At 49.3% G+C, this 13,889-nt stretch overlaps 1 protein-coding gene across 1 annotated transcript in view; it reads right to left on the reverse strand.

The window, feature by feature from the left end:
- Nucleotides 1-1,046: 1,046 nt before the first annotated feature.
- Nucleotides 1,047-13,889, reverse strand: part of LOC308127950 (NALCN channel auxiliary factor 1-like) — a gene marked incomplete at its 5' end in the record, with an annotated part of 15,206 nt that continues 2,363 nt past the window's right edge. The window contains 2 exon segments of the mRNA XM_080493603.1: nucleotides 1,047-1,537; nucleotides 3,448-3,622. Of these exon segments, the coding sequence (XP_080349729.1) occupies nucleotides 1,239-1,537; nucleotides 3,448-3,622 (474 nt within the window). The 3' untranslated portion in view covers nucleotides 1,047-1,238.

A 13,889-nucleotide genomic window follows, 5' to 3' on the forward strand; every position in this document is an offset into this window, starting at 1 on the left:
TTTGCCAGTCTGTGGATGATGGCGGTCCATCAGCTGGCCAAAGGGTGATTTCAGAGTTTGATTGATTGACTGACTGACTGATTGATTGGACCCGTCAGTGGTGAAGATCCCACACCGAGCCCAGCTTGTCTCATCTTTGTTTCTACTACGTTGGCTTGCGTTTGCCTCGTCGGGTCCACGCAGCAGGAGAGGCACTCGGGAGATCTGGGACCTCGTTTATCTGCCGAACGTCGGGAGCGAATCGGGTTCTCTATCCTGACCGAAGACCAACGTTCACGACACTGAGGGGAGCCCACTGGTTGACCTGTCACTTTGAAGTAAGCCGGGGACGTTTCTCTTGTCGGTCCTCATCGAATGTGCGATAGGGACCATGAGAGGTGACTGCTGTCTATCCGCCGCTATGTGCCACCTTCGGCTCGCAAATTTCGTTTAAGACATGTCCAAGAAAACGTGCCGCAAACTGGGACGAGTTTACAGCGTTGGAACCTCGTCTTATTTGGTTCCCACCCCTACCCCTTGATTTGGCTTCACTTTTGGGTTGTCGTCCACACCGCCGCGCAAAACTGAAGCTTTGAGAAGCCTGCGGCCACTTGGGATCTGTCTGCGGCGAACCGATTAACTGCCACTACTGCCGGGTGGGGGGGGTCTCAGAGCACTTAAGGTCCTAAGACATACTGTCGTACAGGGTCTGAGAGAAAGTCCAGGTAGACAAACACAAGCCGGACATCAGGATACGTATGGATGGATGGATGGATGGATGGATGGATGGATGGATGGATGGACTTGGTATCAGAAGATGCCTCTAAGTTGATATGTCGAAAACTTCCTGGCACAGAGTGGGTTGGAAATCTAAAAGTGACGACGATGCGCGCTCCATCCATGTCTGTTTCTCATTCACACGCCAAAAACCAGGGAGGGGGGGGAGGGAGGGAGGGAGGGAGGAAGCAGAGGGGAGGAGAGGAGGGACAATATGCTAGAAAACATTTGGATGGAATAGAAACAATGAGCAGGTTTCAAGTGGCGAGAGGTCAGTTCTTTTCGGGGGGTTGGTTTTCAAGCGTCTCGGTCCCGTCGGCGTCCCGTCCCAGCAGCCTTAGCTCCGGTGAGAAAACCCCGCCACTTCTCGTGGTCAGTTGGTTCAGAGGCGTTGCCAGCACGTCTGGCCAGATGTGTCCCCGCCAGCCGTGTACACTGTAAAAAGCCGTAAATCCTCTCGCTCTCGGTTCGACCCAAACCCTTCACTCCTCGTTGGAGGCGCTCTCCTCTGGCGAGAAAATGGCCGCCACACCCACCAACGTAGAATTATGGGAGGCTGAAATGATGATGACAGTGTGTAGGAGGACGAGGGCCAGCAGGCAGATCTTCAGCCGCCCGCTGCACAGTCGCGGCGTGGCGGCGGAGGTGACCGAGGCCCCCTCGGGCTGGCAGGAAGAAGCAGTCCTTTTTAGCGTGCCGCCCGAAGGATTGTCCATTCTGGAGTCCCACCGGACGTCGCAGCACTCGGCCTCGCCGTCTGATGGGTGGTCTCCCAAAAGCCCTGCGAAAGAGAGCACACCAGTCAGGCGGCCATCTTCTCCCCCCCACGGTATCTCCGTTCACAGGAACCACCGGGGGAAGTAGACCGGGACTACTCGTAACCACGGAGTGACGCCAACGAGCACTGAGGGTTTTTTATAAAGTTACAAAGAATCGTGAAACTTTAACGTTGCCGCTTGAAACGCCGCGTAGGCGGGGCCCTACTTGTCCTCGTGGAGGTTAAAACAAGGTTTTTGACGAATTTCAGGGACAGAAATGTCTGCGTTTAAATGTAGTGACCAAAACTAGATGGGTTAGATCAACGGACGTTCAGACGAGAAGGCTTGGCGTTTCCAAAAATGACTTCAAAACTTTAAAACCTCAGGACCTTAAAGACTCACAGTGACATTGGAGAACTGAAGAACAACAAAGCTTTGGGAAGAGAAGCAGAAGCAATCTGTGCGTTCAACGGTTTATAAATCCTCCTGATCTTCATAGCCGACACATTAGAGGTTCAAAATGAAAAACAGAGATTTGATCGGGAATAAAAAAAAAATATATAAAGAGGTGATAAAGAGCCTTTTTTCTGTGTTTGTGCATATAATAGTAATCCGTTCTTAACGACAACCTGGCGGGAATGGTATGGACGAGCTGGCAGTAGTGCAACTTCACGGATGCCAAGTGAAGAAGAAGAAGAAGAAGGAGGAGGAGGAGGAGGAGGAGGAGGACAAGGACGAGAAGGAGAAGAAGAAGAAGGAGAAGAAGGAGGAGGAGGAGGAGGAGAGGAGGAGGAGGAGGAGAAGGAGAAGGAGAAGGAGAAGGAGAAGAAGAAGAAGAAGAAGAAGAAGAAGAAGAAGAAGAAGAAGAAGAAGAAGAAGAAGAAGAAGAAGAAGAAGAAGAAGAAGAAGAAGAAGAAGAAGAAGAAGAAGAAGAAGAAGAAGAAGAAGAAGAAGAAGAAGAAGAAGAAGAAGAAGAAGAAGAAGAAGAAGAAGAAGAAGAAGAAGAAGAAGAAGAAGAAGAAGAAGAAGAAGGAGAAGGAGAAGGAGAAGGAGAAGGAGAAGGAGAAGGAGAAGGAGAAGGAGAAGGAGAAGGAGAAGGGGACGATGAGAAACAGTGTGGATCGAAGGAACCGGCAGATGGCGGTAATGCAACTTTGTGTTAAAAGATTTTGGACTCAGAAATGCTCATGAGGCGTTCCCAAATTCATAATAAGTTGTTTCTACCTACAAACTTCCAGAGGTTCCTTGAAGTGGGGCGACTAATTGACCATATAAGGTGACGCTACCGAGGAAGATGAACCGGCCCGTCTACCAAGAGCCTTCGTCGAATTCGGCACTATAACCACTTTCGATCTGTTGGAATCATGCGGAACCAAACCCGTGGCTCCCGTCCTAATGAGGAGGCGGCGGAGGAGGGCCGGGTACGTCACCCGCCAAGAAGCCGCCATCGCCAAAAACTGCCGGAGAGGAAGCGAGGGGACTGTCGTGGCGACGGACGGTAGAGGAAGAATAAATGCAACAGATGGGGAAAGACCTGGCGCGGCACTCCGGTCTTGGCGAAGGAGCGGCAGAAGTGGAGGGATTGACGCTGCCGCTCTGCAAGCCGCTCGGCGTAACGGGGACGAGTGAGTGACCATACGGGAGGCTTTTAAAAAAAACGGCCCCGCGGAACGAATAAAGCCAATGACGCACCGGGTTTATGGACATTAATTAGAAAACAACGCACGTCTCAAATCTTTGTGTGCACTCCCATCGTATTCCACCGTCGTCCGGAAACACGTGCAGACCTCGGTGGTTACCCCTGATTTAAACTGCAGCGCATCCCGAGATGCCCAATTCATCAATGCATCGCCGAGTGCTGCAGTGCTCAAACACGCCACTAGATGTCATTAGAAAGCCTTCAGGGAACACACGCGCACACACACACACACACCTGTGCAGATGAAGCTGGGGCTGCCTCCGTGGATCAGGTCGTCGTTGTCGGGCAGGATGAAGGGGCAGCTCTGCTGGACCTCCAGGCAGTACTGGTGGCAGGGGACCTTCCTCTTGCAGGACCGCTGAGTGGTGGTGGGGAAGTACTGAGCGCAGAGCCACGGCTTGTAGGCCGTCTGAGGAGGAACGCGGGAGGGGGGGGGGAGTGAAAAAAAAAGAAAAATAAATCATGTCAATATTGTTCCTGTCTTCATGCGAAAATGACAATTTGCATTCAAACTGTTTGCTCGAGCATCATTAACCAAATTCAGCAAGACTTCCTCTTTTAGAAATCTGGTGGATTGTCCGTCCCCCCCTCCCCCCTCGGGGTGAGGCCAAAACTAGTTTCAGAAAATAAATAAATAAATAAATAAATGACTGAGAAAGCTCACCAAAATGCAAGTCGTCATCCAAGTTCTATTTGCGAGGCGGGATGTATTACAAAATGCACAGGCTTGTGTGCATAAGGAGACAGATGGTGACGCGCAGGAGCCAAAGCCTCGGGCTCGGAAAGCTTAGCAAAACAAAACGGCACCAAACCAGCCTGCCATCGTTCTGACGATTCCCTCCAGCGCTTTTAAAAAAAAAAAAAAAAAAAAACGCAGGAGAAGTGGATCAGATCTGTGAACCTGGCGCCATGAAAGTCAGCATCTAATGGGGAGGATTTACCGCGGATCGCAGGTGATAAGACACGATGAGCCCACGAAGGAATAAGAAAAACACCCAAAACCGTCGCAAAACAGGCACGAAGTGACCACAGATCATCATAAAAACACCCGAGAACGCGCCGAAAACGACCATAAATAGGCACAAGACTGAAAAGCCATGAAAAAGATCAAGAGCACAACACAAAGACGTGCAAAAATGGTGACAAACCGAAATAAAACCGCCATAAAGACACATAAGGAAAACGCAAAAGGTGAGAAAACCACAACAAAAATGTTGAGAAATGGACAAGAACTGCAAAATGACGGACAAAACTAAACGGAAAACATCAACAAAGTGACACAGAACAATCACCCGAAAAGACATGAGACTCCCAAAACTGAAACAAAACGGCCTTAAAAGACACAAATAAACTGCAAAAAGGAGAAAACCACAACTGAAAACAACTGGAACAAATAAACAATGAAAACTGCAAAATGACCAAAAAAAAAAGAGAAGAAGAAGAAAACTCAAAAGAAATGATAAATACACAAAACAAGGAAAAAAACAACAACAAAAAAACGTCTCAAACCGAAGAAAACACATTAACTGCCCTCCTGGAGCCGGTGGGGTGGTTTTAACCCCCCCCCCCCCCCCACCCATGGGGGTCTGATATGTTTCCTGTTTATGCCAACATACGGAGATGACAAACGCAGCACGGGCAATTAGAATAATTAGAATGATGTGATTATGGCGATGGGGATGATAATGATGAGGACGGCTACATTCCGCACGCGTGTGGCTGCACGCTGGGGGGTATCTGGATTCAGAACTGCCCCCGCTGGGGCTTTTCAGGCTATACACTCAAACCTTAAAAAAAAAAAAAGGTCAGCACTATGGATTTCAGAGATCTGACTCCATGTTCACCAGGTTGGGGGGGGGGGGGGGGGGGGGTGTTTCCCCAGGGGGGGCACTTGTTTTCTTTCCGCCGCCTGTCTGAGACGTGGCGGTTGATGATTTTGCATAAATTCTTGTGGCGGTGAGATAATCCGTCAAGGGATGCCGCGGCTATCAAAAGAGAACCAAAACAATACGATGAGACGGGAATCTGGGTCCTCCTGAAGATGTGTGCCGGCAGTTGCCACGGTAACAGCTTTTTCTGCTTTTCATTAGAGCTCGATGGGTACTGCCCCGCTCGCGCTGGCTTTCTGTGTGCGTGTGTGTGTGTGTGTGTGTGTGTGTGTGTGTGTGTGTGTGTGTGTGTGTGTGTGTGTGTGTGTGTGTGTGTGTGCTCAGCGTGAAAAGGGAAGCAAGCGAGAGGAAATTGAGTTAGTGAGGAAGCAGGCCTGGAGTCTGATTCAATCAGTCTAATGTGTGATCGGTGTGAACCTGAGGAGCTTCAGCAGGGTCCTGAAGCTGGAGACGGAGAAGCGCGCCGAGGAAGCGGGGGCGGCGGCGGCGGCGTACGCAACGGGGGAGGATATCCCTCAAACTCCGCTTCAGTGGAGACGGGGTTGGGGGAACAAAACTTTTTTGAAAATGCTTTGAACGCCATCTCCATGGAAACGGGAGGGGGGGGGGGGGGGAAACGACTTTTTTGAAAACATTCTGGACGACGTCACCATGGAAATGGGGGGGGGGGGGGGGGGGGTTTACAAAAACAACTTTTTGAAAACACTGAGCTACATCTGAGCGGAAATAGGAGGGCAAAAAAAAAGTTTTTTAAAACACTTTGAACTACATCCAAGTGGAACTAGGAGCAGGACATTTATTTTTTTAATTTTTTGAAAACACTTTGAGCTCTATCTCCATGGAGACGGTTGGAAACGCAACATTTTGAAAACGCTCCAAACTCCATCTCCACGTAAACAAGGGAACATGCAACTTTTGGAAAATGCTCCGACTCCGTCTCCATGGAAACGGAAAGACGTGACTTTCCTGAACTACTGCTAATGCACACTCGCGTCAGCGCTGTAGTAGCTAGTTGTTCTGCACATGCTCAGTAGAGGGTCAATCAGAACAAAGTTGTGTCATGACTCCCAGGCCATATTCTCCTGGGACTTGGTGCTTTTATTTTGACAGTCACCGTAATAACAATCCAACTTTGTCGCCTGTCCATTAGAATGTTCGTGTACGAAAAGTTTTATTTTTTAACTAGAATAATCCCCCAAAAATCGCAGCATGATTTATAAGATAACTGTTTAGATTTGGATAATTTGGGTATTTTCGTTTCAGTAAAGTTTTGTGGTGACAAGACAACATTCTGAAAACGACGTCCGTTTACACGGTAATGGCAGAAACACTGAAAACGATGTCGTTAGTTTTTTAAAAAAGTAGCTTTTTCCCCCCGTTTCCACGGAGACGGAGTAGCGTTTACAAAAAAGTTTTTTTTTTTTTCTCCTTTTTTCTTTTGCGTGTCTTTTTTTAACCCTTCCCAGTGTCCAACTGTCCTGGCAGAGCGCAAGTGAGGAACCCAGGCCCCATAATCTGCACACTCAGTACATTACCGTGCTTAAAGGAACGGGCGGGGTCTAAAAATAGAGCAGGTAGTGTGAGAGCCGTTCCCCTGATTTGTGTGAGTGGTAATGATCTGTGTCATTCAGCTTCTAACTGGGATCTCACTCTGCAGCTGACTCATGTGCTTTTTATAGCCGCCGCTGTCATTCCACTTTATGGCCGTGTGTGTGTGTGTGTGTGTGTGTGTGTGTGTGTGTGTGTGTGTGTGTGTCCTGCTGCGAGGGAAACGGTGTTGATACTTCACAACGTGTTGAGTTCAAAAGTTTTTTTTACATACAACCGGCGCGTCAGCCAACCACAGCTGGGGGATGGCCTCCGATTCAGTCCTGATGATAAAACTGAAATCAACCTGGAACAGGCCGGCGGCCACCTCGACTCCTGGTGCAACTGTGAAACAGGTCCCCGAAGAAACAGAGCCATGGAGGAATAACCTGCGGTTGTCGGTCCGAATCCGAGGCAGAAGGCCATTAGAAGCTTATAACTAAAGCTTTGTTTGGCGCGACAACATTTCAAGAGAAAACGCAGAAAAGTTTCAGAAAAGTTTCACATTTACAAAGCAAAGTACTTGAAAATGATGTCCACTAAAGGCCGATTCATACTCCATAAGAACAATTAGAAAGGTCGGCACTCCGGGGTCCTGCCGAACAAAATGCCAACCGTCCGGGCCGAAGTATGTCGGTGCCAAACTTCAGCGCTGCCGTGTGCCGCGCACGCGTGCTCCAGTCAGTCATATTTGAATCATGTTTAGCATGTCGCCTCGCTACTGTGTGAACCCGGAAGCTCGTTTGCGTGTCGGAAAGCGGATTTACGGAATGCACCTGAACGCATCACTAATATATGTCAGCTCCTGCAGTTAAAACCGAACTTTTCAGCAGCTGGCTGAAGTCACAACCAAACTTTTCCTCTTGTTGTTGTAAAGGGGCCTTTACACAACAACGGCAGAAGCACTAAAAACATAGAAATATTAATTAGAGCCGAGTGATAAATATTCTGTGTGCCCTGCGCAGAAGCAGCAAGGACACCGAGACCGAGCGTTTCCAGAAAGTCTTGTGTTTCCCCACCGTTTCCATGGAGACGGAGTCGGAACTTTGTCCAAAAGTTCCACTTTGTGAGGCGTTCTAAAAAAAAAAACACAATCGTCGTATGAACGCCCAAAACGCAATGAAAGGTTCATTCCGCCTGGAAAATGTCACGCAATTACAACAGCTGCTGGTCTGGGGGCGCTGTCGCCTGAAACAAACACTGAGCAGAGAGGAAGCGAAGAAGAAACACGGCTTATTGAATGGTCCGCTTCAGCCCGTGGTGGCTAGGCTAGTTAGCTCATGGCTAATGAGTAGCCACAAACAACCGCGATATATAGTCTTCAGACCAGATATCAATGAGTCTTCCTCACTGCTTCTTCCTCACGTTTGCCCCCAAGATATTTCCCAACTTTTTCTTTCTGCTTCTTCTGACTCACGCGGTTAACTTTGTTTCTTTACCACCCAGAATGCATTGCACACTACGTCACGTCCTCTCACCCTTCCCGCTAAAAAGGTCGTTTGTAAGCGAACCGAGACGGAGGTTTTCAAGAGGACCAGAGATCTTGTTAGTGCCGGTTCAGAGTTTTGTGGGCGTTTTTAACGGCGCCCAAACGAAACAGATTTTCACCCGAAGAGATTCCAGTCTGGACCAAACAGGGGGATGTCAACGTCGTCAGAATTGTCCGTTTCTTGAGCGTTCACGCAACATCAGACAAATGCTTTTCTGCACCCAACAAGTGGAATTCAGGGTGGACACCTCGGGTCACTGATGCAACCCCGGGATAATCCAGCAGGACGGACGGTCTTTCCTCGGTGAGGAAAATGAGCCTCGATCAAATTGGATGGGCTTGTAATTCCAGTGCCACCGTTACGTTACACAGACTCTCCAGAGCTCAAAACACATTTGACTGACATCCTGTTTGTGCTACACGACGTGCGGTGGGATACTTCGAGCGTACTGTACACACCGTGCATGTAAAGGAACATGCCAATTTCTCCGAAGTAAACAAGTGTGACACAACAATGTTTCAAGGTACAGGCGGTAAACACACGACTCCATTAATGAGCCGTCAATTATATCGACAGGCTTCCAGAAACCCTGAAGCTTTTCAGGAAAACCGCCCTGCTGGGGGCCCCGGCATTGCGGGTAGTCTGAGCACGAGGTCTGAGGCTGTAGGTGAGCCGGGAGACCTTTCCTGATCCCGGGGTCGTCCGACTGTATCTGCGCCTCGGGATGTGGCGCCAACTTCTCCGAAGCGCCGTTTGGATCATTTCTCGGAAATCGTGAGCGTGAAAGTGGATGCAGGCACGGAATGCGACGCAAACGAGAGAAGTGTTTTCCGCTTTGGAGACGCGGGGGTTAATTCCCAGCGGACGCGTCCCGTTCACACGACAACGTTGCTCGGAGCCACTGAAAACATAGCCGTTTGAATACAGCGGCGAGCGCCCAGCCGTCGACGGCCGTAAATTGGAAAGGGATAACAGACGCTAAACAAGATGAACACTTTCTTCTGAGTCTCTCTTCTTTTCTTTTGTACGAAGCTGAATGATTTCAGGGCAGAGAGGGGAAGATGATGTAACGTCACCACTGCAGCAGAAACTCTCAATCTGCTGCACACGCCACACCTGAGTCCATGTCTGGAGCCTCGGGCGCCGCATCTCAACGCGCTACGGAAGTGTTCACATTCCCGTTTGATCCAGACCAGAGCTCTGTTCAGGGAAAACCCGGTTCATTTGGGCGACTAGAAAACGCCCACAAAATCGGAACTCTGATCTCTGGTCCTCTTGAAAACCCACCGTCTCGCTTCCTTCCCAGACGATCGGGCGGGCTGAGAGGACGTGACGGGGCGCAGTGCATTCTGGGTAGTAAACAAACAAGTCGAATCAGAAGAATTAGACGCAGAAAGAAAAAGTTAGAAACCATCTTGTCAAGTAGTGAGGAAGAGTCTCGTTGCTATCTGGTCTGAAGACTGTGTACCGTGGTTGTTTTATGGCTACCCGTTAGCCACGGGCTAACTAGCCTAGCCCAGCTGCGGACACGGGAGCCGTTCCGGTTGGAAATCGTCTCAAACCATCAAACGAAACTCCACACGGTGACGAGTCGTCGAACATCATCCTCAATCACCCTAATGGGAGCTTAGCGGAGATTCACATGGGACCCTTTACCCGGTCCTGGCGCCGTACGTATACATGCACACCGCCCGGATTTCTGGTTTTAAACAGGAAAGTCCGATGATCCCGTAAGAGCAAAGTGGAGACGACCTGAGATCATGCGAAGGATAACCCCCCCCCTCCCATCACTTATCTACCCCCCCCCGCCCACCCACCCCCACCCCCACCACCCCTTCTTCTTCTGCATGACTTCAACATGCATTCGGGCTTATATCTGTCCCCGTAAAAATAATCCATTTAAAGAGCAATGCAGACAACAGGACTGTTAGACTAATTGATGCTGTGCGCTTAAATGAATGGAGGTATTAGTCTGACCCTTAGGTGTTAGGAAGCACATCCTGCTGGAAAACATCTTCATTTTCTCACAAACTAATGAAGGTTTTTAATATAATTAAAATCCCCCCACTATTGCTTGAAAAGGATCCGTTTCCCGGGAGGATTTCTGACTCGCACAACAGCATAACTCGACATTGCGCACAGACAAAACGGCAGCTATAGAGAAACACATATGCAGGAGTTATTTATGGACGCAATCCTCTTAATCAAGACTTTGTGTGTTTAATCAGATTTATAACGACTACGAGCGCAGGATTCTCGGGGAAACCGGCTCCCCCGTGCCGATTGGTGGACCCAACGTGGGCGACAAGGCCTGTGAACGACAAAACGGCTCCGATCCAGGGAGGAGAAGTCCAACAACTTCAGCTTATTGTGGTATTTACTGCTAAAGTGTGGCGAGTCTGTAGTAAAGCCGTAGTGAACCCACAGGTGTTGATTGACAACATTAGTGCATGTCAGAGAAATGACTTCGCACGTCGCCTGTAATTGAAATGTCACAGTGACGAGATCTGTTAGCGGGGCGGCCCTGGTTAACCCCTCCCTGCCTGGTTAACCCCTCCCTGCCTGGTTAACCCCTCCCTGCCCGGTGCGCTCTGCTCCCGCCACTGATCTGATTCTGCTCCCTGGACGCTTCACTGTGAAAACAATATGGAAGCACTGCAGCAGCAGCATGCAATCCCCCTCCCACCCCCACCCCCACCCCTCACTCTCTCCACCTCCCTCCCTCTTTAGCATTCAGCTCGGGCATCTGCCCATTCATAAAAGAGGCTGCTGTCGTGGAGTGGGCCGGGCATCTCGGAGGGACGGGAGGAGAAGGGGTAAAAAAAAAAACAAAAAAAAAGAAAAGAAAAGGAAAAAAGCCTCTTCCAAGGTCAGCGTTCACAATCACCGCAGGAAGGCGCAATGGCGGAAACCACCGGAAACCACAGCCGAGCGTGCGGCGCGAGACACAACCGGCAACACGCCGCAACAGGATGGCGGTTGAACGCTCGGGAGGCGCACGCACAAAGATCATATGAATATTAAATCAGGGGCTAACAAAGGCTGATCACGAGGACATTCAGATGAGATAAAGCACATTAGCGCTGAGCGGGAGTGACTGACTGGTGGGAGGAGCTTATCAACACACACACACACACACACACACACACACACACACACACCTGATATGACGGATCTGCTCTGATGAAAAGATTCTGTCATTTTCACAGAAACATTAATCATCTGCAGCCAGTTTGATTCATCCTCATCCTCCTCTTCTTCTTCTTCCAGCTCTCTCTCCGTCTTTGATTGCGGATGCAGAATCTTCCTCCATCGGTAACTATCCAGAGGGTGAGCCGTGTGTCTTTGGTGACTCAAATTTGAAGAAAGAGCGTTACCTTTAAAGTCACCGAAACAAAGCGGTGCTCACATTTGTACGATTTCAATATCATCCTGCGCGCATGGCGTCGATACAATAAAAGTTCCTTCCTTAAAACCCCGGAGCAAATTTAGTTCAACTCAGTGACTGAAGCGAGTCGGCGGTGCTGCTGGTTTTTGGAATGAAACCACAGAGACATGCGCGCAGAGGACAACACGCTGTAAACGCTGACGATGGGAGCACACGGACAAGTTGGATCGCTAGCCCGGCGACTGTCAAAATAAAACGGCCAAGTCCCAGGAGAATTTGGACAGGGGAGTCATGACACCACGGAGGAAACGTCGTTTATATTATCCATCTACTGAGCACGTGCAGAACAACTATTCACTCCAGACGTTGGCAGTAGAAGCATATCAGGAAGTTGCGCCTCCCACCCCCGTTTCCATGGAGACTGATCGTTTTCAGAAAGTAGTGTTTTCGGTAACTCCGAGTACGGTTGTCGTGTCTACGGACCCCCAAAACACAACGGATGTTTTGCATTTTCTCTGGACAACGTCCATCATGTCCTTTAGAGTAAAACATCTTTGAGCTCTTGGCCGGTTTCCAGGTTCTACAGGAGGACTACTTTTTCCACGTTGTTGTTTTGCTGAGACGAGAGGAAAAGGCTTTCCTTCCATTCGTTCGGTCTGGGACGTCCTCCCCCGTCACGCGCCGTTTACTGCACATCTGTCCGTGTCGGGGAGGACGGAGGAAGAGGTGCGAAACCGTCCTCCTCCCCGTGACACGACGTCTTCGGTCGGAGGAGTCGGCCCACTTTCCAGCGAAGGGCTGAGTGAGCGTGAGTCGATAGGGGATCGACCTCGCCGTACCGCCGCCCCCGCCGGCTCAGAAAGAGTGGAGGTCAATAGAGATGCGCCTGAAAAGAGGATGCTGTCCTCCTTTCCACACACACACACACACACACACACACACACACACACACACACACACACACACACACACACACACACACACACACACACACACACACACACACACACACACACACACACACACACACACACACACACACACACACACACACACACACACACACACGCCGCGAGCTAAAGTGAATGCAAACCTGCCATTCCAAATGCAGGTTTTTCTGTCGTGCAATACAAGTTTGCGCCACAAGGTGGTGCGTTGAGTCTGCTCGGTTTAGCGGTTTGTTACTGTAGGTTGTTTCGCATTTCCTCATTCCCTAACAGCCAACAAGAGGCGCCGATCAAACTACTGCCAAAGGGACTCAACGCTGCCCCCTGTTGCTCCTTTAGGTTTAGGTGTACCTCAGGGATTAGCTTTAGAGCCTTTGCTTTTCAGCCATACGGATGATACCGTTCCATAAATACAATAAACACAGGTAATTACATTAGCCAAACTCCAAAGCGTGAAGGTTTAACTCAACACTGCCAACTACTGCACAAGAGAGGCAGACCTTCAACCAACACAGTGTCCCTTTCAGAGTCCAGAAAACTTAATATCCTCCAAACCGATTTAGAGTTTTATTTTATTTCTTTTTTTAAACTACTTTTCAAATGACCGTGTTAGTTTACCCAGCAGCAGTCCTCTGGTTTTCTGTTCCTAGATAAAAGTTTTGGGGATTTTGTCTGTGATTATTTGACATATTTCTGGTCATATTTTGCAAAAAAAAAAAAAAAAAAGAAAATGTTTCATTAAGTCGCATCTCCAAATGTCTCATTCTGGTCCATCTGGCTCACTTTGTTGCATGTATGACTCCAATTCTTGCGGAAGATTGTTGTTATTTTCCATTTTACAAAGTTTACCTTCGCTTTTCGCCCCGAATTTGAAAGTCGTCCCAAAATAAGAAACGCAAAAGACTCCAGAGACAAATAAAACTGGAAAAGGGAACAAACAGTGTGATTAAACGTCTCGAGACACAAACTAGCAATAAGATCGGAAGGCATTGTGACCATGTGCTGCTTCTTTCAGTTGTGGAACTTTGCCGGCCGCCATTGTTGTCATTGTCCATCTACTCGCACTTCCTCGGCTGGTTACGTTGGACGGCAGGTAGCCATTAACTCACCACCAGCGCCAGAGTCACGCTGCTCTCGGTAACATACAAGTGCCTGGAGTAATGTAATCACCAGGTGACAGAGCGAGAGAGAGAGAGAGAGCGAGAGAGAGAGAGAGAGAGAGAGAGAGAGAGAGAGAGAGAGAGAGCGAAAGAGTGAGAGAGAGGCCAACGAGTGGCAGCACATGAAAACATGGCGTTGTGGGGAGGAAAGTCACATGTGGAGGACGAGCAGCGGCCCCAGGGCCAATCAGGGTCAGTCAGGGTCAGTCAGGGCC

The sequence above is a fragment of the Lipophrys pholis genome (assembly GCF_963383615.2).
Source record: "Lipophrys pholis genome assembly, contig: SUPER_23_unloc_1, whole genome shotgun sequence".
NCBI classification, from domain to species: domain Eukaryota; kingdom Metazoa; phylum Chordata; class Actinopteri; order Blenniiformes; family Blenniidae; genus Lipophrys; species Lipophrys pholis.